The 23,417-nt window shown below is 40.3% G+C and overlaps 2 protein-coding genes across 5 annotated transcripts in view; one reads left to right on the top strand and one right to left on the bottom strand.

Annotated features, from left to right (window-relative positions):
- The window catches only part of slc15a2 (solute carrier family 15 member 2), a 32,247-nt gene extending 26,435 nt beyond the window's left edge, over window positions 1-5,812 (top strand). For both annotated transcript variants that reach the window (XM_042084665.1, XM_042084666.1), the window contains 10 exons: window positions 22-110; window positions 400-481; window positions 597-725; window positions 1,008-1,172; window positions 1,464-1,510; window positions 2,281-2,388; window positions 2,762-2,858; window positions 4,197-4,340; window positions 4,534-4,638; window positions 5,076-5,812. In XM_042084665.1, coding sequence (XP_041940599.1) covers window positions 22-110; window positions 400-481; window positions 597-725; window positions 1,008-1,172; window positions 1,464-1,510; window positions 2,281-2,388; window positions 2,762-2,858; window positions 4,197-4,340; window positions 4,534-4,638; window positions 5,076-5,294 — 1,185 coding nt within the window. In that variant the 3' untranslated portion in view covers window positions 5,295-5,812. The remainder of the gene's footprint in view (window positions 1-21; window positions 111-399; window positions 482-596; window positions 726-1,007; window positions 1,173-1,463; window positions 1,511-2,280; window positions 2,389-2,761; window positions 2,859-4,196; window positions 4,341-4,533; window positions 4,639-5,075) is intronic.
- A 646-nt stretch (window positions 5,813-6,458) lies between these two features.
- On the bottom strand, window positions 6,459-23,361 carry hspbap1 (hspb associated protein 1). 3 transcript variants are annotated; one of them, XM_042084682.1, is made up of 8 exons: window positions 23,233-23,361; window positions 22,641-22,835; window positions 21,374-21,558; window positions 19,872-20,008; window positions 18,288-18,459; window positions 9,123-9,206; window positions 8,455-8,565; window positions 6,459-7,244 (listed from the first exon to the last, which is right to left on the bottom strand). In XM_042084682.1, the coding sequence occupies exons 2-8, from the start codon at window positions 22,822-22,824 to the stop codon at window positions 6,678-6,680; spliced, it is 1,440 nt and encodes a 479-aa protein (XP_041940616.1). In that variant the 5' UTR covers window positions 22,825-22,835; window positions 23,233-23,361; the 3' UTR covers window positions 6,459-6,677. The 3 variants fall into 3 exon arrangements, with proteins under 3 accessions (XP_041940616.1, XP_041940617.1, XP_041940615.1); XM_042084683.1 differs by having other exon boundaries at window positions 23,147-23,334; XM_042084681.1 differs by lacking the exon at window positions 23,233-23,361 and adding an exon at window positions 22,939-23,226.
- Between the last annotated feature and the right edge of the window lie 56 nt (window positions 23,362-23,417).

A 23,417-nucleotide genomic window follows, 5' to 3' on the forward strand; every position in this document is an offset into this window, starting at 1 on the left:
TGCCCCTTTCCCATTGTAAAGATGCTGAACGCCCTGTTGATTCTGGTGTTCATCCCTGTCTTTGACATGGGCTTGTATCCGCTCATTGGCCTGTGCAGGATCAAACTCACGTGAGTCCTCCTGTTACTGTGGATATTAAATGCTGAAGCAGTGAAAGTTTTATACAGTCAACATGAGCCGTACATGGGAAAGAGATATGGGAAATGACATGCTCAGCTATTTGTTTAATTGTTTTTTTTACTGTTAAAATGGTATGGAAAGCACATTGGTGCAAGATCTATGCAATTTCATCTGCATATTTAGAACTTGGAAATGAATAACAGGTATATCTTATGTCATTATCTTTCTCTGTCTGTCTCTCTCTCTCTCTCTTTCTCTCTCTCTCTGTCTGTCTCCCAGGCCTCTTAGGAAGATGGCCACTGGCATGATTTTCGCTGCCCTGGCCTTTGGAGCTGCCACTATTGTGGAGCGCGCTGTCATTGTAAGCTTTTATGCTGCTGAACTTTTCTGTTCAATTCTGGCCCCTTAAAAGAGTTATACTTTTAGATGCACATTATTTATGGTGTACAACGGTTTAATAACCATCTCTGTTTTAGGAAACTGTGGTAGAGCCCCCACCTGCAAGTACAAGTCTCCTCCAAGTCTTGAACTTGGCACAGGAAGACGTAAGCGTGAATGTCCAGGGCCACACACACCTCTTTCCTCAACCAATCAAACCCTATGAGGTATGAATTGCATGGCAGTATTCCTCAACATTTGTTTGCATTATGATGAGACATAGACAACATTTAGAGGTATTATGCCTTGATTAAGTTTTCTTTGGTAAATTCTGTTGAAAATGACAAATACATTAAATGATGAAGGTGTGTTTGAGACTGTAATGGCTAATGGAGGCATTGCTGCCAGATGACTTATTTCACTAAATAAATCTTGAATTTCAGGACTTCATATCCTTCATGTAAGTGGTGGCACGCCTGTGGACTAATATCTTTTGTGGGCCTCTTTAGGATCCTGTGGAGTACAAAAGTGTTCAGTTGAAAGACTTTAAAGAGACACTCACTCTCACACTGGCAATCAATGGGGAAAATCGCCACTGTGTTAAAAGCTTCACTGAAGAAGAGGCCTATACTCTGATCCTAAGCAATAATGTCTTAAGGGCCGATTGCATCCTGGTGAGACAAGAATACTACTGTCAACTATCACATAAATAACTATGTTGCTGTTTTTATCTTCTAAATTGTGATGTTTTATGATTCAATAGTGTCCTGGCATGAGATAATACTATTAACCAAAAATGTCTTGGTTAACTGAGCTTTTAATGTGTGAACATTGAATTTAACAAAAACTGTTCCTACTGTATAGAAACTTGGGCATGGGTTGAAAAAATAGAGATGGACTATTAAACCAGATGGTTGTAGGTGTCAATTGGTCTTCTCACTCACTCTTTCTTAACTTGTTAACAGGTAAAGGACAACATCATGAAATCTGAAAATGGCGAAGCACATCTGAGGTACAAGCACATTGCAAACTGCATGTATTTTTAGGATTATAGGAAGTAACTGTTTTCCTACATGTCCTCTGCACTTTATGCAAATCTTTGTCAAACGGATGTCCGACCCTTCCGGTGAATTCAGACATGATGCTTACATGCGGACATTGTGTGTGAACGACACCCACGCACATGAACAGAATCTCAGTGTCGGGCAAACTAGCCAAGCCACCTAGCAGCATGGTGTTTGAAATAGCAAAGATGCATATCATGGTTATGGATGTTATGCTTAGCTTAAAGAGAATGAATCATTGGAGAATCACTAATTTGATTCTACAAGGTAAGTAGAGGCCAGCACTGTTTGGCCATGCTCCAAACTGTAGACAAAGAGTGCAGGTCAGGCTGATGACCAATCTGGACTTGTAAATGACGAGAACAGCCATCGCCACCTCCTTGTCCTTGTTACATTTATGATTTACTGATAATTTTCTTATACCAAATAGGAAATGCAAACAATGACATGACCAGCCCTGAAACTCTCTCTCTCTCTCTCTCTCTTGTGTGCGCTCTAATTAGCCTATTATGTTTTATAGTAAGGTAACGTTCAAGTTAGATCTGCTGCATGAAGGAGAGTGAGAGGACACCCGTGTCCTCCTGCTTGTATGTTTGATAAATAGCTCCGTCTTATATCAAGGTTTTAATGCACGATCGGGATATAAATATAGAAATAATATAAATAGATTCTGGCCTCTCAGGAAAATGTCTGACACATTGGTGCATTATTATTTTAGGTTTATAAACACCCTTTCGGAGGATTTCAATATAACTGTTGGAGCTAAAAGTTTTCATGTTCCGGGGGGAGTTGCAGTCTCAAATGGTGAATTTGTGGACAGAGAAGAGTGAGTAGCCTACAATTGCAGTTTTTTTTTTGTATTTTATCAATTGCAGGTTTTTTTGTCTTTTAAACATTTTTGTTGTAAGAAAATTATTGAAGTGGTGTACCTTTTGAAGTATTTTAAAGTTTACTAAGATGTGTATGTATAATAACATAATAGCATAAATGGCACCTACAGTACCCAACATCACTGTTTAAGATGCTACTACCAGTATTTGAAGACTTCACAGCAAAGGCTCCCAATTAATTTAGGCAGACAACAAACATGCTATTGAGTGTATGAATGTTCTGTTATAACATGTAAACTCCTAAATGCTAAGGAGGCCTTGAAAAGGTAAATTGGACAATGACATGAAATATCTTTCTGTTTTTGACAGTTACTCAAATGTGAGATGTGAAAGCAGCTTGAGAAACTCTAGATTGAACCTCGGGCTTCTAGACTTTGGTGCATCATACTCTATCATTCTGAAAGGGGTAAGAATTCCATCTTATGCATGGGAGTTAATACATTTCTGTACCTTGTAACAGAGGTATTTACAACTCCTTAAACTCAGATGGCATGTACTTTACAAACAGAAAAATATAACTGGGCACAGTCCATTTACAATAAGAGGTTACATATTTACAGAGTAATTTGATTGCAGATTATTTTGTTAATGTTTTGTTAATGTAATGTTTTAACCTTGGGGAATTGAATTGAATACAGATGCCTGTCACTTGATCTCTGAGTAGCTCTTATATCAGGGGCTTAGCAAAATGTCATTGTTAGCCTGTCTTCTTCTAAGATGTGAGCCACAGCTAAAAAGGCTTCTCAGTGGATTGTGTGTTTGTCTTGTATGGAAGCCACACTGCTGTTCAATAACATGTAAACCCAAAATGGTGAAAACCAATGACCGAATCAATGCATTAGAAATTGGATTACTCAAAAATAGCATGTTGTTTACCTTACCCTCTTGAGATATATATATATATAACGTAAAGCATGGGTGCATAGAACTCAAATATAGGTGTTGTTGTGTGTATGAGGATATACTAGCCTGGCAAGCCAGAGTCACATCAACACACCATTGGCAGCGCTCAATCCGAGAGGCGGGATAAATGGTTGTTGTTTCAAATTCCCTCTGCACGCAATAGAATAGTGCTACAACCCATGAGTCCCATGCATTTTCCTACCAGTGGAGTTAGTTGGTAGATCAAACTTTTTTGAGTAGCCTATTTAAATCTTTGGTGTTGTGTCTTAGGTCAGACATGCCAGATGTGTTGGTGCAGTTCCTGCTCTCCGTCACTGATGGCAAAGTTTAGGTTGGGCTCTACTGTATATACACCAGAACTAATGCACCCGCGTAGACAGCTGGAGGAGCTCTTGTTTGGTTTGGCCACCGTGCAGCTGTTTGGGTTATTGAGGGGAGTGCTTCCCCCATGCTGATGGACCTCAGGAGTCATCACTTCTAGTATTTTCAGATCTCCCCATTGCCGACCACACACACACACACACACACACACACTGACTGCAGTGTCATCATCACCCCACCATGTTTGGTGCTTGGCTTTTGGAGCTTGAGTAGATCCAGCTGAAGAAAACAAGAGTTGGACGGGACGCAAATATGTTTGCTGCTAACACACTGACCCCGGGGGAAGGCCAGACAGGTTGCAGATGAAAACGTCTGACAAGAGGTCTGATTAGGAAATCAATCATCATGTCCCTACATGAAGACTAAATGGAACTAATAACCTGGAGGGTTGCCAGGCAGACAGGCAGGGGAACTATCTTTGTTTGGGTTAATCTAATAGTTCTGATCTGGCTGCTTTCAGTCTCCAGAGAATATCGAGATTGTTAAAATCGAGGATGTCCAGGCCAACAACATCCACATCGCTTGGCAGGTTCCTCAGTATGTCCTGATTACGGCGGGAGAGGTCATGTTCTCCATCACTGGCCTGGAGTTCTCCTACTCACAGGTGAGGTGCACCTTCAGAACAGATCTCCTCTAAAGTTCATCACTACATATTTAGTCCTTCTTAGAACCAACCACCTAGAATTAGCAAGAGGACAACAGCTGGCATACATATGCTCTTTTATTTGCATACATTAGCTGTCAAAAATATCTGGTATGTGAGCCTCACCCCTGGTCCTATTTTGTCTCATTCCTAGGCTCCAGCTAACATGAAGTCAGTGCTTCAAGCTGGTTGGTTGATGACTGTGGCATTTGGGAATGTGATTGTGCTGATTGTGGCAGAAGGAGCTGGCATGGAACAGGTAAGATTGTACTTTAAGAATGTACAAACACTATTACAGTTTTATGACTTTACATTTTTTTGGCTTAAAATAGCTATGTGGACTTTTATGGGCTTTGAGTTGTCTTGACTGCAGCCACACAGCTTTGACTTACATTGTATTCAATACAGCAGCCACACATGGTCTAATGTACTATTACAAGACTGTTACACAACTTCAGTGGATATCTAGACATTGTCAAAACTGTTGATTCTTCACTTGCTATTGCTATTTCTAGGTAATTCTTGGATGTTGTTTTTTTAAAGCCACATACCACTTTTAAATATGTTTATGAGAATGCACTATACCACATATGAGGCATCTACAAGCATGTGACCCTGGACACAGAGTTTGGTTCAAAGGAAGGTAGAACTTTCCTCTCTAATGTTAATGATTGTCTGTATTTGTGTGGCTTACAGTGGATGGAGTTCCTTCTCTTTGCTTGCCTGCTGGTTGGAGTCTGCATTATCTTCTCCATCATGGCCTACTTCTACACCTACGTGGACCCAGACCACCTTGACAAGGTGTACGGTGATGACACAGGGGTGTATGCTGAGGATGACCTCAAAAATAATCAGAAAGACGGCATGCACATGCGTGCCATTGGAGAACGCGATGGACAATGTACCAAAATGTAGCACAGAAATTTCTTTGCAGTATTTTGTTGTTTGTTATTTACAGTTAACATAGGTTAAGTAAACACATTCTGGTGTCAGTCTGACAATACTATTTAAAAGTAGCATCGTTGTGATTCTCTGGCCTGTTTTTGTGGCTTAATATGGAACACGTTTAAAAGATACGCATGTACTGTGCGAATCTTACCAATGCTGACATAAATGATTTTAACACATGTTGCTCTCGGAATGTGTAGAATAATTTTGCACAAGTATTTGTTAAGTCACAAGATTGTACTCTTTCTTAAATTTTGTATAAGCTCTGTGATTGTAATTTATGATAAATATGATATGTCTATGCCACAGAAAACATGACAAAAAAAGAAATGATGAACCTCTGTTCTGAGTTTCTGTGAGGACAGTAGGTTTAATGTAGCAAATAATTGTAAATGACAAAAGTCTTGCACACTATGCACACATAGCTATTACATGTCAAATCTCAGGACCTCTGTGGATATGAGGATTAAAGAACTTGGCATACAGGTATGTGTTGTTTGGTCTTTGATACAGTAACAGGCTACTTGTCGATTGATGTTAATGTTTTATTTATAGTGACACATTTTTTGTAAACATCCTGCAGTCAAGTTTGTAATGTATATCAAATGTCTCTTCATTTATGCTGCCAAATATGAATGAATGTGCTTTAGCTGCAGACATGCACACTGGGTTTTCTTTATATGACTATGGAACACTATTCTTACATGCTGAAGACCGCAAAGTGTTGTTTTGCCAATTCCTCCAAGGACAAGAGACATGTTTGTGTTACTGCCACTAGGGGGCAGTATGCCCATTTCTGTTGCAAGACATGTTGCCAGTGAGGGTAATGTTGGAATACACAGTGGAGTGTTCATGAAAGAGAACTTCTTGGATTTTTTTTAAAGCTTGCTTTGATTGTGAAGTGTGGAATCGTCATCCTAGGGATTATTTAGAAAAGGCCTGGATCTGAGAGATCAGTCAGAGCTCCAATTAAAAATGTTGGTTTCAAGAGAGTAATTTGAATTTTAAAATGTAATATTTTCTTATTGCTAAATCTTTATATAATATATAATTATATGCATGACTGGGATTCTTTACAAATACTCTGGTCAAGTTCCAATTGCCCTCCATTTTACTACAGTAGTAGAGATGATCAACTGGAATTTCTTTTAATGGTCATTCTGAAATCATAACATGTAGAAGCAGTAACATTACATCAACACTTTGTTCACCAGAGCACTGAACAAGATAAGTGCTATAAAACTGTTCCACATCAGATGTCATACTACAGACAAAAGAACGTAGAGCAGATGAAGTCATCTACAGAACTATGCATAGTGTCAACACTGTCAAAAACATTAAGTTCCCATATCAAATGACGACCCCTTGGGACTGTTTAGCAGTTACGCTGCTGGCAAGTTCTCGCTGCCTGTCCAGCAGTAGCTGGCTCACCAGCGCCATGACATCTGGGTGCACCAGGCACTCTAGCAGGTCACTTGTACAGAGAGAAGCCTGAGGGAGACCCTCTTCCTGGGGGTGTTCGAACAACCCAGAGGCCTCCTGCCTCCTGTGGAGGTCTCTCTCTGTAGGGTCACTTGCCACTCCAGCTGTTCTTGACTGGGAGTCCAGGTGGAGGGAACATGGAGGATTACGGTCTCTGGACAAACTGTTGTCCTTGGGACATATGTCCTTTATTACATGGCTTGGCCCAGCAAAAGGTACTGGGACTAGATGAGGTCCGAATGGGGGAGAAAAACAAGGGTTTTTCTTTTCCTCTTTCTGGTTAGAATTCGCCTTGATAACGCCACTGGAATCACGCTTTAAGGACCGGCAGCCATCTTGGCCTTGATCGGAGTCTCCGGTCCGACTCTTGTCTACACAAGCCTGCACAGCGAGGCTCAGGTACTGCATGTTCTCATCATGAGACGCCACGCTGTCCTGCAACACAAACAAACACAGCGGTTTGGCAATGGAATAGGCTGCCAATGCTTGAAAATCTTGTGATGAGAAATGTGTTAAATGGTGAACAAAAACAAACAACACAGAACACAAACAACAAACACACACACAAACTGATTTTGAGACACACATAGATTTAAACACTCTTCTCGACACACAGACTCCATCTACCCCCATTTATGTTTGCCAGTCAGCTGCACATTGCTTATCGAACCCAATTTGAACACATTTCTGCAGGTCTTATCTGATCTGAGATCAGTGGCTTTATCACAACACCATCTCTGAGAGGGTTGTTTGATGACGACGGGTCAGACTTGTGAAGGGGACCAAAAAGGCCACACAGTCTGTGTTTGCTGTTTGTTCTTGTGTTTACCTGGAATTCTGCCCAGAAGCTTTATCTTCTCAATGTGTTTACAACATTGCTTAGCACACTGCATCTAGACAAGCCTTTCATATATACTGATTCAAATAAACAAGGACAAACACAGAAAATTAAGTTTATCTCTATGAAATACCACAGGAATCTCAAAGAAAATAAAATGTAGAAAAAAAGGCTGAAAACTCTACTTCTTTAGTGATGCAGTCTTGAACAGTGAACAGTCTTGATCTAATTCTTGGCCAAATTGCTAACATATATATAGTTATATTTAGGATGAAAATCATAATTTGTACTATTTGAAAATCACAAAATATGCAATTATATGTCCAGCTAGCAACTCTGACCCAATAGTCATTAATGTCACATATATGTTTTTTAAATTTATGTCGTCCTTGTGTGTTTGTGTCGTCCTTGTGTCTATCTGCATGCTAGCTAATCAGATGTGGCCTATCTGAAAGCTATATTTGGAAGTAATTTGTATATTTTCATGTTCATCCTTGGATTAGGTGATAGAGCAGTTCATGTTTCAATGTTATCTTAATTGGTAATGCTTCATCACATGTTTTAAATGTATTATATAGGGAATCTTGAACTGAAGCTTGACTTGAATCAAATCATTCAGCCCTAGTTATGAATATGAAAGCCTGAAAGCCAACAAAAAGTGCCTTTGTGTGAAAGCTGGGTTTCTTAAGACTGGGAAAGGCACATCATTATTCTAGTGCAGGTCTCACCAGTGAAAGCTTTTCCCAGGTCCAGACACAGGTCTAACCGCTAAAAGCCTTTTCCCCACTCTAGACACCTGCCCCGTACCTCAGTGGGGTTGAGCCAGTTGTCATTGTTGCTGTGACTGGGGGTAGTCTTGAGTGCGCACACCAGCGTCTTGGTGAGAGCCTCCCCCACTCGCGCCTCGCTGTCCTCCTCCTGCCAGTGGCAAAGAAGCGAGAGAAAGGAACATTAGCGATGGCGGCACTCTCCGTGCCCGACACCCTCTCTTTCATACCGCATGTTTACGAGCACAGGAGGAGAATAACAATGGCTGTCTTATGGCTGTCTTATGGCTGTCTTCAACCCCCCCTCCCCCCCCCCCTCCCCCCAATCCACCTCTACACACACTCTTCCATTCTCACCACCCCTCACCCTGGAGAGAGGAGAAAGAGAAGTTTCCTGACCCCGTCTGAGACTGCTTCATCACCTGGAGTGCAATTCCATTTTTCCTTGACGGGGGATGTCAGTCTGACATGAGTTATCTAAGCTCTGACACGCCGCTGTCAGTCAAGAAAAAAAAAAGAAACCCGTAATCTGTAGGTCTGTGATGCTGCTAGGTGCCACGTAGTGGGTGACGGTTTTATCAGACTCAGAGTGTGTGTGTGTATATGTGTGTGTGTGTGTGTGTGTGTGTGTGTGTGTGTGTGTGTGTGTGTGTGTGTACATCTGCTGCTCTCTGAGCTTGCCCTACACACACAGAGATAGAGACTCACCAGCTCAATCCAGGAGTTGATGCTGACTGTGACAGAGTCCACAGACTCCACGTAGTGCCACCAGTGACGGGGAACCAACAACACCTGGGCAACACAGCAAAGGTCAAAGGTCAATATAGGGTCAAATGGTTTGAATTCGGCTTCAGCTGGGGCAAAAACTGAAAATGCAGCTACAGACTCAAACACATTGGTTACCACCTCCATTTCATCAGATGACACAGAAGAAGCATAGCTAGTGTCAAAATGGGACATGCAATTGTATTTGTCCAAACAAGCACAAAGCCACTGATAAAGCCTGCTAATGGCAAAGTTGAAACAACAGACCACTTTTGACCACTAGAGGGCAGCGTTGCCCACCTCACAGGGCCCATCACCAGGCTGACAAACCCAATCACCTGCAAACCCTGATCAAACGGAGGGGAAGGTATCGACCGGCCAGCTGTTCGGCCGCCTCCATCCATTCCAAGCCTGCGTGCTGACGAGGGTGGGACAGGCAGCGGCCGCACCATTCTTTAGATTGCTTCAGGCACATCTATCAATACCTAAGGACCCAGCCACTCAAGCTGGTGTGCCTTAAGACAGCCAGATGACTTTTTTGTTTTAGAAGAATTCACTCTTGGGGGTAGCACAACATAATGGTAATGATAACTGATGTAACTAGTTGACAAACGTAAACATTAATTAATATATTTACTGGCTGTTTTGTAAGAGGTTTCTTTCAATACTCTCAAGGGACAACAACGTCACTGTGTGTGTGTGTGTGTGTGTGCCCTTTGAGAGCCACTTCACTCTTGGGGGTAGCACAACATAATGGCAATGATAACATATGATATAACTAATTGACAAACATAAATATTAATTCATATATTTACTGGCCATGGTCATTACAATATTACACTGTTTTGTAAGAGGATTCTTTCAATATTCTCAAGGGACAACGACCTCTACTCTGAGACACAGTCTAGACATAAACTATTAACATGTCCAAAATGCATCCTCTAATTGACATATTCAGCTCTGTGGCACAAAGGCCAGAACATTTAGTCCTAATTGGCACAGAAACAATTTGCAAACATCAATGCATAGGCGTTGGACAACTGTTTGTGAAATGGAGTCATCAAAGGCAAACACACCCCTTTGACAAACTGGCCATTCCATTGTATGTGTATGTGTGCATGTGTGCATATGTGCTTGTGTGTGCGTGTGTGTGCGTGTGTGTGTGCATGTGTTTGCAGCCCTTTGAGAGCCACGTCAAAAGCTGCCTTTTGAGGACAGGCCTGAGTCTCATCTGTATGCAGAGAGACAAGCTCCTGGATGGAGAGCACTGGCTGGGGACGACGGGCACTAATTGCCTTGCCACTACCACCTCCAAACTCAGAGAGCAAAAGGGAGAAGGAAAGAAAGAGCGAAGAGAAGAGAAGAGAAGAGAAGAGAAGAGAAAAAAACAAAGGAGGTGAGGACTGCTGCGTCGTAAGAATCTAAAGGAGGGCGACGCGGTGAGACAGCACTCTGCCTCGGCTCCAAGTTCCTGACACGCAAGACAATGGGCACCACTCACCCAGGCCTTCGACAACCACGTCAGGATCAAACAGCCAGCAAAGCCCAGCACAGCTCTTTTACCCTGCCCAAACTGCACACACACCGCAGGTTTAATTACAGAGAAGACTGGTGTGCTGTTAGTTTCAGGACAGGTACTCAAAATTAGCTACAGGACGATACACAAGACTTAAACAAGGAATCCTCCAAAACCCAACTTCTGTTCTTACAAAATAACCTACAGGACTATACACAAGACTGAAACAAGGAATCCTCCGAAACCCAACTTCTATTCTTACACTAAACATAGGCCGAAACCATTATATAGCTAAAGCCTTGTGCTATGTCTTAAGGGTGAGTCATGTTTTGTTCAATGTGGCTGGGCACCCTACTGTAACAACGAAACATGGTCTAAACATATTTCATGTCATTACTGAGTATCTGTCATTGCCAAACATTTATTACTGTTACTGGATGTCCGTTACGTCATTTGGTTGGACTTTGATAGCAGGCATATTGTTCAACAATGCCTAAAATGTTGCCCAGTGTATCATCATCTTTTATACTTTTGTAGTGCTGATCAAAGAAGCCTCTCACAAGGGACTTCATCTCATCATCACAAGTCAAATTGGATGATCTTGTCAAAGAATCTCTGTGAAGTTCTCTGCAGAATGCAATCAGAGCGCATAATTTTTGCTGTGATCTTCACCATTTTTACAGCAACGACACAATACAAAGAGGTTTTAGGGATGTGATTTAGCATCCGTCACAACAGGGCTGATGCAAATGGCACTGACTGGACGTTATGTCCAAATACCAAAAGTAAAGATGGTCATTTAAGTTGTTTACCATTCAAGACACGAAGACAAAACTTAGCCCAGATGGTGCAGACCTAACTGTGGTGGCTTTGAAGATTAGTGATGAAATAACACAATGAAGAAAAACAGAAGTGTATAGCTATTTGGATGTTCACTGTTTTCACTTTGGCAGACATAAGTGTCACATGGAGTGGTTAAAGTTAAGCATAATTAAAGATATTTCTTTGTTTTCATAACTAACCTCTATTCTTCTAAAACTTCTAAAAATGTTAAGACTGCATTCTGTACTAATGAAAATACAAATTTTAACAACTACACTGTGTTCCAAATTATTATACAAATTACAATTTCCTCAGATTTTCCTAAATAGTTGATGCAAATGACAGTCAGTAAAATGTTCAAGTCATCAACCGTTAGAGTATAATTCAAATTGTATTGAACAAATATCCCAATGATAACAGTATTTTTTTTTTTTTCAAAAATAAAAAACTCAAAATGCACTCAAATTTGTTGTCATTTGTTGAATTTGCAGCATTAGGTCATATAAATTAAATCGAAAGTTATTTCAATCAAAAACATCTTAACAGGCCAAGTTACATGTTAACATAGGACCCCTTCATTGCCATTCACCAACCATCCATTACTCCATCCATCTGGACCATCTAGGGTTGCCTGGCACTCATCCGTAAACAAAACTGTTTGAAAATTAATGTATTCCTATGTAATGAATGTATTCCTGAGCCCAGTGCAAAGATGTGCCGTTCAGTGCCGTTTCTGTTTGTGAGCATTGTTTAGGGGTGGCCGAATAGTTGGTTTATGCACACTTGTAAACTTCTTGAGGATCCTACACCTTGAGGTTCGCGGGACTCAAGAGGCACCAGCGGCTTCAAATACCTGTTTGCTGCTTTGCAATGGCACTTTGCAATGGCACCTCTCTTAATCCTATGAATTTGTCTGGCAGAAACCTTCCTTATTAATTGTCAACTGTCAGACTCGGTAGAAAACTTATTTGATCACTTTAATGCAAAAATGGCAAACATTATGGATGTCATTGCTCCATTACAATTCAAAAAAGTTAAAGGAGAATTCCGATGTGATATTGACCTAAAGTGTATTAAAGAGGTTCATTAGGCCTACTGTTATAGTAATTTGTATTGTACCTGACAAGTTTTGGCTACCTTGCCTCTGTAGCCTTCATCAGAGGTGTCACGTGATGTTGGTGTGACGTCGTCTGAGATGTGTCATATGGCGTTTTCCATCCCACCTGATGTGGTGGGATGGCCGTGTCCCCTGGGGTGCTCGTTAAAAAAAAAAAAGACCTAAAGTGTGTTGAAACGTGTGAACGTATATCTCATAGCTCATCTCGGCTTGTCCCCTGCACTCTGCTGGAAGCAACTGAAATCCATGCATTTCCACGGAATTAAAGTGGATGGAATCCACTATCTTGAAATCTCCTGGCTTCTTCTTATTATAACCTTCTCTTTTTACCTTTTCAAGAATGAATGCGACTCTAACCGCTTAACGTACAGACATGTTGAAATAACCATTCTGAAGGTCTGGAGTGGGGCAACAGAGTTATTATTTCAGATTAAAGTTAATACTTTTTTAGAAATAGGGGATTAAAAATGTTAAAAAGCTCATTTTCCCACATAGATTTGAATGGCTGTGATGTCATAATGGCCTAAAGCCAGCTGTGCTCGTTAAGCTCCCAGAGTAGTTCCTGGGCTAATCAGAACACTGGCACAGGTGTCACCTGTGAATCCAACTGTCTACGCTTCTAATGCATACAATCTGGCGCTCCCTAAAACTACACATCCCGTAATTAACTTGTGCGCATGCGCAGTAGCGTTCTCCTTGCGTTATTGATTCCTACAGGCCACTTCACGCAATCATCGCTTTCAACCATCCTCTTGAGGAAAGTTTACGTCCTTGTTGTCTGGTTCGTCCAACAAACGACTTATGTTACACCGAATGTAAGTTACAATTAATTTGTTTTTTTATTCAAATGGAGTGTGTGAAGTCTGTTTAAAATGACTCGGCTAATCAAGTAAGCAAGCAAGCTGGCGTTAGCTTCAAACTTGTAGCTTCATAGATGCTATGTCTAGAGACTGCTATGGATGCTATGGATGGCAGGAAAACACAGTACACGTGAATTTCTAGATGAAGAGTGAATAAATGCACTTGCTTAACTAATAACAAGTTGTCAATGGTTATTTATGCAAGCTTGTGTAGCCTAAACAAGACATACCTAGGCCTAGCCAAATTTATCCTGGCTGTAGATAAAGCAGGATATGAATTTCCCAATATTTTGCCAGATTAGGCTAATAGTGATTTACTGAGGTTTAATATCAATTGAAATACCATTGAAATCCCGTTGATCTTTAGTTTTGTTGTAATTTCAACATTGTTTCAATATTCATTTTAGTGGAACTTTAGTTTCAACGTTGCTTCAATATTAATGAAGGGTGCAAAAGTGATGTAAAATAAATGTTGCAGTGCGACGTTGATTCAATGATTTTAACGTTGACAACGTAATGTTGATTTTAACATAGATTCAATGATTAATTGTAATCTGGGTGCAGAATGAGCAGTCATCAACACCAACTGAAAGCCCTGTTTTGCAGGGAGTCTTGCATTGCATACAATTAGGCTTTCTCTGAACTACATTTTCCAAAGGCCAGCTTTCGTGCTTGTCACAACTTCAGAACGGCTTGACGCACATGCTTCAAATTTGGTGTGAACATTTGTATGGACTCAATGATAAAGTCAAATGTCAAGGTCAAAACCACCTAGTTGAGCGTGATCTCAAGAATGCCTGATACACAAGGTTTTTTGGTACAAGGGTTTGTATGAACTCAAAGATTAAGTGATTCAATGTTTTTTTTTTCTGGAATCTCCCCACCAACATTAACCCAGCAGCTTTCCATCCACTATTGTAATTCCTCTGGCATTACATTTCTAGTTGTTTTTGGAATCTGATCCCTTGTCATACCTGTTCATTTGTACTCGTCGCTCAACTTATCGTGACTAAATTCAAGATGGCGGCGAACGGTAAACTTCCTCAAGGTATAAATCGTCTTGTAAATAAACTACCAGTGCTTTTTCAAAGTTCTCAATGTCTCATTTTAAATGTCAAGGCCCTCAGAAGTCCACCAATGAAGTATGGACCTACTTTGAGCCTCGTAAATGGTGTAAAACAGTGATTTATTTGCATGGCTAGGCCGATGCCCGAAAAACTGTTGGTAGCATCGGCTAACTAGCGCCAGCTTTCTGAGTGCAGGGGACAAGCCGAGATGAGCTATGAGACATACGTTCACACTCAGTATCATGTTTCAACACACTGTAAATCAATATCACACCGGAATTCTCCTTTAAGGACAAACAGAAAGCACCATGGAGGCAAAATCCAGCAGTTAAACTTCTAAAAAGAGAGTGTAGGAAGACTGAAAGAAAATGGCATAAATACAAACTTCAGATCCACTATGAAATCCATAAAGAGATGCTCCGGACATATAACTCTGAAATATGCAAAGCAAGACAGTCTTTTTTTCTAACATTATCAATAGAAGTTCAAATAACCCTCATATTCTATTTTCAACTGTTGATAAGTTAACAAAAACCCCCTCACAATTTGCGCCTGAACTTCTCTCAACTAATGAATGAAAGCAATGAGTTTTCATCTTTTTTTAAAGGTAAAATTGTCAAAATCAGACTCAACATATCTGCTCAATTACTAATTCAACAACCTGAACTTCCAGCAACAAACAGAGGGAAACTTAACTTGATGTCAGAGCTCAGCTTGATAGACTACGAAACACTTGAAAAAATGGTACAGAATCTCAGCTCTTCCACATGTCTCTTAGACACTCTGCCTACCAACTTCTTCAAAACTGTTTTTCACCTCATAGTGGCAGATGTCCTTCAAATTGTAAATGTATCACTGCTGTCTAGAAAATTTAATTTCGAGGAAATTACCAGTGCATGAAAATGCAAAACATACTGTATATTAAGATAAAATACAAAACAAACTTTTATTTGGAAACAGTTGTGGGCAGAGGAAACAGTTGGCTGGAGTCATAGTTGATAACAACTGACAGTTGAACTGGCTGAACAGTTAAATAGTTGAGTAGTTTAAATAGTTAAACTAGAAAATGTAATTTCGAGGAAATTACCAGTGCATGGAAATATAAACATACTGTATATTAACATAAAATGCACAACAATAGTTGAGTAGTTTAAATAGTTAAATTATTTAATAGTGAATTATTGTAGTGAGGACATTTTTATTTTATAGTTGTGGACAAAAGAAAATAGTTGAACAGGATCTGTAGTCTTAAACTGTATACTCTGTCTCAGGCTTTAAGCATACAATCTGGCTCTCTTAAAAGTTAAATGTAGATAGTGTAATGGATGTTGATAGACAGAAATGCATCTAATTCAGCTGTAACGTAGGTCTTGAAAAGGACACTTGAGGAATGTATTTTTCACTTTTGTAAACGTTATACTTTTTGAGATATTAATAAAAAACAAGCTTATTTTTCCCCATAGACTTTGCCTTGGCACTATGACATCACAATGGGCTAATTAACTTGATTTGCATCTGTATCAACTTCCAGCTGCTCAACTAGGACCCATCAAAAAGCCAGTTAAACTGATTGCACCTGTATCAACTGCTTTCTGCTCAACTAGGCCAACTCTCTCTCTGTGTATCTCCATTCTACAAGGATATAAGGCACATTCCATCCAACTTTCTATCCATTCATCCTCTTCAAACCATTCACTCATCCACCCATTAAACTATCCCATCAACATCCATTAAACAATCTGCCTATCTACATCCATTCAACTTTCTGTCTTTCAAGATCCATTACACTATCTACATTTAACTTTTAAACTATATACTCTCTCTCAGGCTTTAAGCATACAATCTGGCTCTCTTAAGACTACAGATCCTGTTCAACTATTTCCTCTGGCCACAACTGTTTCAAAATAAATGTCCTCACTAAAATAATTCACTGTTAAATAATTTAACTATTTAAACTACTCAACTAATATACAATATGTTTTGCATTTTCATGCACTGGTAATTTCCTCGAAATTACATTTTCTAGTTATTCTACCTTGTCTTTTATTACTTTTTTACTACTTTTGCCTTTGTTTTTGCTTACTAATTATTCTTTATTTTTAGATTTAAGTAAATAAGATTTTACCTTGTGTTTTATGTTTTCTTTTTATTATGATCTTTACTTTTTGAACTATTCTTTGACTATATTGCCCTTCTATGCTTTTATATTGTTTGGTTTTGTTTATGTAAAGCACTTTGAATGACCTCTGTGTATGAAATGCGCTATATAAATAAACTTGACTTGACTATTATGCCTTTGTCTGCACAAACCCGCCTGTGCTCTGAATCAGCGACAAATTTCTTCACAGTACGATGATCACACATAATTTTTTCGGGAAATATCCAATGTTTTCATACCTTGTCCAAGGTAGTGCACAATTTCACGCTTTTTAGCAGCAGAAAACTGTGGCATGCTTAATAATGTGGAAGATCCTTCTTAAGTAGTTTTCCTTTGATTGGGCTCACCTGGCAAACTAATTATCACAGGTGTCTGAGATTGATTTCAATAATCCAAAGAGCCCTGAGACACAATATCATCCATGAGTTTAATTGAAAAACTCCAGGAAACTATCCAGGAAAGCTCAAAGAAGAAACATGCAAGAGAAATTTCAAAATTCAGTTGAAGATTTCACAGGGTTAATGCTATAATGAATTCCTCTTTTGCTGCATAGTTCATACATATGTATTTATCTGAATACAGAACTATGAAAAGTACAAAAGTTCACTGCGGAAAATGAACATGGAAATAATAAGGTGGGAAAGACATATGCAGGGGCTGTCCAACAAAAAAACCCGAGGCTTACTTCACACCACACAAAAAAATACATAAATTAATAAATAAATAAAAATATATAAACTCGAACAAGGGCTCTAATTAGAGTACACTGGTACATACAAAAGATCTGATTATCTGAACGGAACATGTCTGCTCTATAAGTCTGGCCCACAGACAGGCGACAGCCCACTACCTGCACGGCCACTCAGAGGCTCAGTCCAGCTGAATGGCTCAGCACAGTAAAGGGGCCGGCCACTGTGGATTCCGAATGTCATTACCCAGAATTCATTTCCCCAGCTCTCCCCAGACCTACCTGTGCCAGTGTGATGACACAATCAACTTTAATGCATGCTTCACAGCCTCATACATAATGTATCCCTGCTGTCAAACTATTTTAAGATACTGTATGTTATACATTATTGAGAGTGCTAGCTCGTGATTGAAGCGGATGTATTGTTCCACTAGTGCTGAATACTAATAGTGTTTTGGAATACCAAAGCACCACAGTTTAATTTAAATCAGCAGTCAGGGGGTTTGACTCCTTGTCGGCTCTTTGAACCGATGCTGTTTGGAGATGCGGAAAAAAGTTGATTTAACTATGTGCTTGCATATTGCTTGCATCACAAAGAAGGCTTTACAGAGGACAATATGCTGTCATGCATGCCGCAACCTCTCTAGTGAAAAGGAATAAGAAGTTATGGCAGGACAGCTTAATATGTCCCCCATCATGCCTTCTTTGAGAAGCAAATATAAAATGCAAACTGTGACCTGTGAACATCGCCTGTCTTTCGAAAGTATGAAAAAAGTATAACTTAAATGAGTTTACCACTTCTATGTTGGGACCACTAACACGGCAACCTTCAACGCATCTTTGAATGGAACACGTCGAGCACCTACAGTATTGGCCCCACCTGTCCAGGCTGCAGAGTGACCACATGGGCTCTGGCTCTTCTGAAGGCAGGGAACCTGTCCAGGTCAGGCTGCGGCACATTGACCTGGCTGAAGATGCTGGACTCCTCATAAGGAATGCGTGTAGGGTACATAAAGCTGGTGTCTTCCGGGGGAAAGAGGTGCCAACGTTTCCTGGGCAGAGAGGCAAATCACAAACACCTGACATTTATTCAAGCAAACACATATTAATGAGTTTAAAAAGACAATGTAGCAGTTAGGTGTGCATGCAAATGGTGTTTCAAATCAGCTGGGGTGTAGAGTCTAAAATTATACACTACAACTCAACCCAAGTTTTTAAGAATCCATCATTGGAAATTGTTAACCTTGCAGCAGAGGTTATACTTCCGCTGGTTAAGTGTTTGGGTGAATAAGACACATGTCAGGATTGCTACTTTCTGAGCTAGAAATTATTACCTCAGAGAAACTCTGAGCATAACTTGTGAAGCGTAATTTGAAGATGCGGTCCGTGCAACACCTGCACCAAACAAACTCTTCAGTATCACCGAGAGAGATCTCCACAGCAGTGTCCACAGCAACATTCAACACCCATCAGCTTTCCAATTTGGAAATTCCAGACCAAATCCAATCCCCCGCGTCCAGCCCGCATTGTATCCGGGTCAGTGCGACACAAAATGTTTCAGCACCCCATTACGGAAACAAGCAGCGAGACACATTCTGACAAGAGGGGATGGCCTGATGATGAGATTGGGTTTGAGGTGCTCCGCTTTTGTCATGCACTCTTTGCCCGACAATGGAGGCCCAGTCACTCTGCTCAATGGACCCCTTCCTGCCATCTCTCCCAGTCCTGCTCCGCCATACACGGCTGGTGAGAAATTACTTTCACCACAAAGGCTGGATGGATGGATCAGCGCTACTCATCTCTCACCCGTTTCCACAGCGTGAAACAGCATAAAAAGGCATTAGGAAACAGGATTTCCTCCATCTTTTGAATGGCATCCCCTGGTCCATTTTGCCGAAGCCTGTTTCTGTCGGCAGATGGCCCTGTTATTCTCATCACACGCCATTCTCATGTCCTGACCCTTTCTTATATTGGCTGTTGCTAAATGCATTCTGAAAAAGCATTTCAAATAGTCTCTACAGGGCTGCTGTTACTTCACAAAGTTAATGGACAAAGCTACAAAAATGTTGAACATTTCTGATAGGGCAAGTCACCTGAAATAAACTTTCACTTCCTCTTTAACACCAATTCATAAATATGAATTATTGTGTGAACTAGTAAAGTAGGAGGTAATAGTGGAATTGTATTACAAAAAACATGATGAATGATGATGACAATTTTCAGAAAAGAAAAAAATGATTGCTATGAACCATTTTTAATTTCATAAACTTATATATTAAAATTAAATTAAAAATAAGGCCATTCACTCACACAATTTCAAGGTCTCGTATTAAAAAATAACGATTAGAGGTTCATTACAGGCCTGCAGAAACCATTAGCCGATGCATTACCCTTGAAGTGAGATGGTGTGCCTGATATTAATGTGAGGGAAGAAGACATACAAAAGATGAGACAGAGCTCTTACCTGCCCTGCACTTGGAACACCAGATTAAACCCATAAGTGTCTAGGTGGCAGGGTGTGTTGGCCCCCTCGGCACCAACCCATAGTGTGCTGGCTGCTCCATTGCGACCTGGGTACCCGAAATCAGACCACACCACCTCCTGTCAAAACACAAACACAAACTGAGTTTATGTGGTGCAGCATTTTCAAAGCTTGGTCAGTAGCAGTTAAGCATACACAATCAAATTGCACACCTCATTGGTTTTATATTATCAGAGAAAGAGTCTCCTACAAATTCAAAGAAAAGGTAGAATTGCACTGTGAAGAGTCATTTTAGCATGCATCTTACATTGTAACTTCTAACAACATACTTGACAACAACTACAATATATTGAATTCTGTAAATAGCCTCTTACACTCATATCACAAGACAGTGCCACAATAAAACAGCCAATTGACCAGCCAACACAATGGCTCAAGTCTTAGCATTTTATCATCTTCATCTTAGGAGTTCTAGAACTGTTTGATCGCAGGCTCCAAATACACCATGAACAACCACTTTCAATGCGCTGTGTCAAACCCATTTGTGCTGTCAATCATCCCTCTGTCACAATTACAAATGACGAGCCCTGGAGAACAAAATAGGTATAAGATGCTGCCCCATAACCTGTATAATGAGACCATTACCATTAGCAAGCAACTGTGAATGACAGACTGTGCACTCCTCCGCTATCAACAACTTAAAATGGCCCCATTCATCTTTAAAAAAATCTCCCCGTGCCTGGCTGTCTGAGAAGCCCCAAGGTTCGACTGAACATTCAAAAGGAATCAGGGAAAATGGAAAAAAAAGATGGGGCTACACAAACGCCTCAGATATGTGCTGTCATTCCGAGAAATAATGGCAAAATCATTTGGCAGAACGTTCAAGGCAAATTCCCTAAGGCTAAAATAATTTTGAGGCACCTGACTAATACATCAACAAATGTACTGACGGTAAAATGCCTCTAGAACTGTGATGATGATCAACACAGGGGATGTGTCATTTACTGATTGTTTCATGAAGCCTGGAAACAGTTCACAAAGTAAAATTTGGGACTTTCAGATTAGCGTAGAATATTGGTATTTAGTCATGAACAAACATGACAAGAAAATATGACAGATCAAGAGGGAATCAATCAAACATAAAAAAAAAACTTCTCCGTGGCATTTGACCATTTTAGGCCTTATAAGTGTGACAAAAAGGTCAAAAGGATTTTGATCAGTGGGAATACCCAGTTACACATTATGTATATGACAGAGAATACGGGATGAATGACTGTTTGAATTCATGGTTGCATCTGAATGTGATGTCAATATGCTTCATATAATCCCAATGTGCTAGATCTAGGATCCCACGTTTAGTTCTACACACAGTACAGTAAGCGCAACTGAAGTGTCACAAGAAGAATAATGAGTGATTTGTACAATTTGAATAACCTGACATCAGTCTAGAATTAGAGCATAGTGTGCTGCTTAGAAATAGTCACCTTAAACATGGCTTCTTTGTGGTGGAAAAGCTTGGCAATATACTTGTAGTCTGCATAAGCCCAGAAGTCAAAGAGGGGATAATCAGAGAATGGCCCGATTGAAGGGCCACTCTCTCCACCAGCCCAGGAAAGGAACTCTCCAAGGGTTGCCTCCACATATGCACACTGGGTTTCAAAAAGGGGTGCTACAGAAAACAAAAATATGACAATGAGGGGCGAAAGAGGGGACATAACACAGTCATCCAGTCAATCCAATCCCAGCAAATTATCATACATTTAAGAATTAATTCAAGAATGGGAATCCCTCAGTGATTCAGTCATTCGGATCTCAATTTATTTGGTTTAGGATAGCCTCAATAAGACTAGCACATACATCCACTTATCCAATAATAGCACATTCATAATATACTTACACTTTATCATGTACAAGTATCTACCAAACTTTCATGAGTACATTTCAATCCCCTCTCACTCTTTAGCTGAGCACTGGGCTGGTTTAAATTACAGATAAATTAATGTAATTGGTTTAAATTAAAGACAAATGAAAGTCCAGCCAGAGGGAGTTCTTAACCCAATTCTGTTCAGCCAGTGTCTTTTTGAAGGTATTGTAATACAAAAGAACAAGACCCCAAAACCCTGAGCTGCTCAGTTGGTTACAGAGACAACATATTCTGCACACATGTTTATCCACACATACTTGTCCCATCTAAAAATACTGTGCTCCACTGAACTAGTTCCCATTCCACTCTTCCGTTCTTGTCAACCATGAGCTGTCAGCCAAATGGGCCCAATGAGGACACAATAAGTCTCAAAGATCTGGGGAGAATGTTTGAGAACTCTTGAGATGAGCTGATGAAGAGCCACTACAGGATTTACTCCAAACCCTGACAGAAACAGTTTGACTGATGATGACTGTCTTACATGAATCTGTTCAATCTGCTCAAGTCTACATCTTGAGATGGGTTGCAATTTTTCACTCAAACACGTGTGTGGAACAGCACTGTGCATCAGTGTAATCATATATTGTGTGCAGCAAAGACACTTCCAGGGTACAATGAATAACTGCTAAAGCTATTTTTACAATCAAAAAGTTTTGCGTGGGTTTTACAACCATTACATGCCATCACTGTGGGCCTAGGTCACCAGTTTTTTATTGGCTGTGCACCTAATTACACCTTTTGTTAAATAGTTTTCATGTGGTTTCACTCTGTGAGTGTGAGTGTGAGTGTGTGTGTGTGTGTGTGTGTGTTTGGAGGGGGGTGCTTACTTTGATGTGTCTTCCTTTTTCCGATACGAAACAGTACAGCCTCTTTCCCCATACACCGAGAAAGGTGCTGTGCTGTCCAGTGCAATGCTGGCCAGTCAGCGGTCATATTGTGGAACACAGCAGGTTCCTTGAGGCGCTCTACTATACTCCGCACTTCCTCAGGGGTAAAGGGTTTCCTGGCCATGTCAAACAAACCTGTGCAAAGAGATTATTTGATTGATGAGACCATTTGAAACACTGCAATTGTTTCGTTCAGATAGTAAATTAAAGTGCCATCCTTTACGCATACAATGTCTACCTTTATGAATGGAATACACTCCCAAAAAGTCAATTTTAACTGTTTCAACTGGCATGCATCTGAACCAAGAGGCGAAAGTCGACAGTCCACAAGCTAAACATGGACACCTAAAAATCCTAAAAATGTGGTGGTCCCCTTCCAGTTCCACAGAGAGAACACGAGCAACCGCTTTATAAAAGTTGAAAGTGAAACCTGACCCACTGCTCACATTTCTAAGCACGTGTGTGGATGTGGGTTCGATCTCACGAAACTAAAGTGAACACGGCGTTCCATCGCCTAGTAAACAAAACTCACGTGAGCTTCATTTGTTTTTTTAAGAGGAAATGGGATACTTGGAATTAGATGCCATTTTGGCTCTCCGTCGCTTCAAACCCCTAAATCATTTGAACGAAAGATAAAGCCAACATGGGGAATCATGCTTCCCAGTTTCAAGACAGTGTCGTCATTTCCGTTTTTGGACAGACATGCGCAGTTAAGTT

This window comes from Alosa sapidissima, chromosome 2 (genome assembly GCF_018492685.1).
Source record: "Alosa sapidissima isolate fAloSap1 chromosome 2, fAloSap1.pri, whole genome shotgun sequence".
Taxonomy (NCBI): Eukaryota; Metazoa; Chordata; class Actinopteri; order Clupeiformes; family Clupeidae; genus Alosa; species Alosa sapidissima.

Coding starts and splice junctions, on each gene's coding strand:
- hspbap1 (XM_042084681.1), bottom strand. CDS start 22,993: ATGCCAGTTGAAACAGTTAAAATTGACTTTTTGGGAGTGTATTCCATT. Junction 9,207..18,287: donor TCACTCTGCAGCCTGGACAG/GTGGGGCCAATA, acceptor TGTGTTGCCCAG/GTGTTGTTGGTTCCCCGTCA. Junction 7,245..8,454: donor ACTGGCTCAACCCCACTGAG/GTACGGGGCAGG, acceptor TTTGTGTTGCAG/GACAGCGTGGCGTCTCATGA.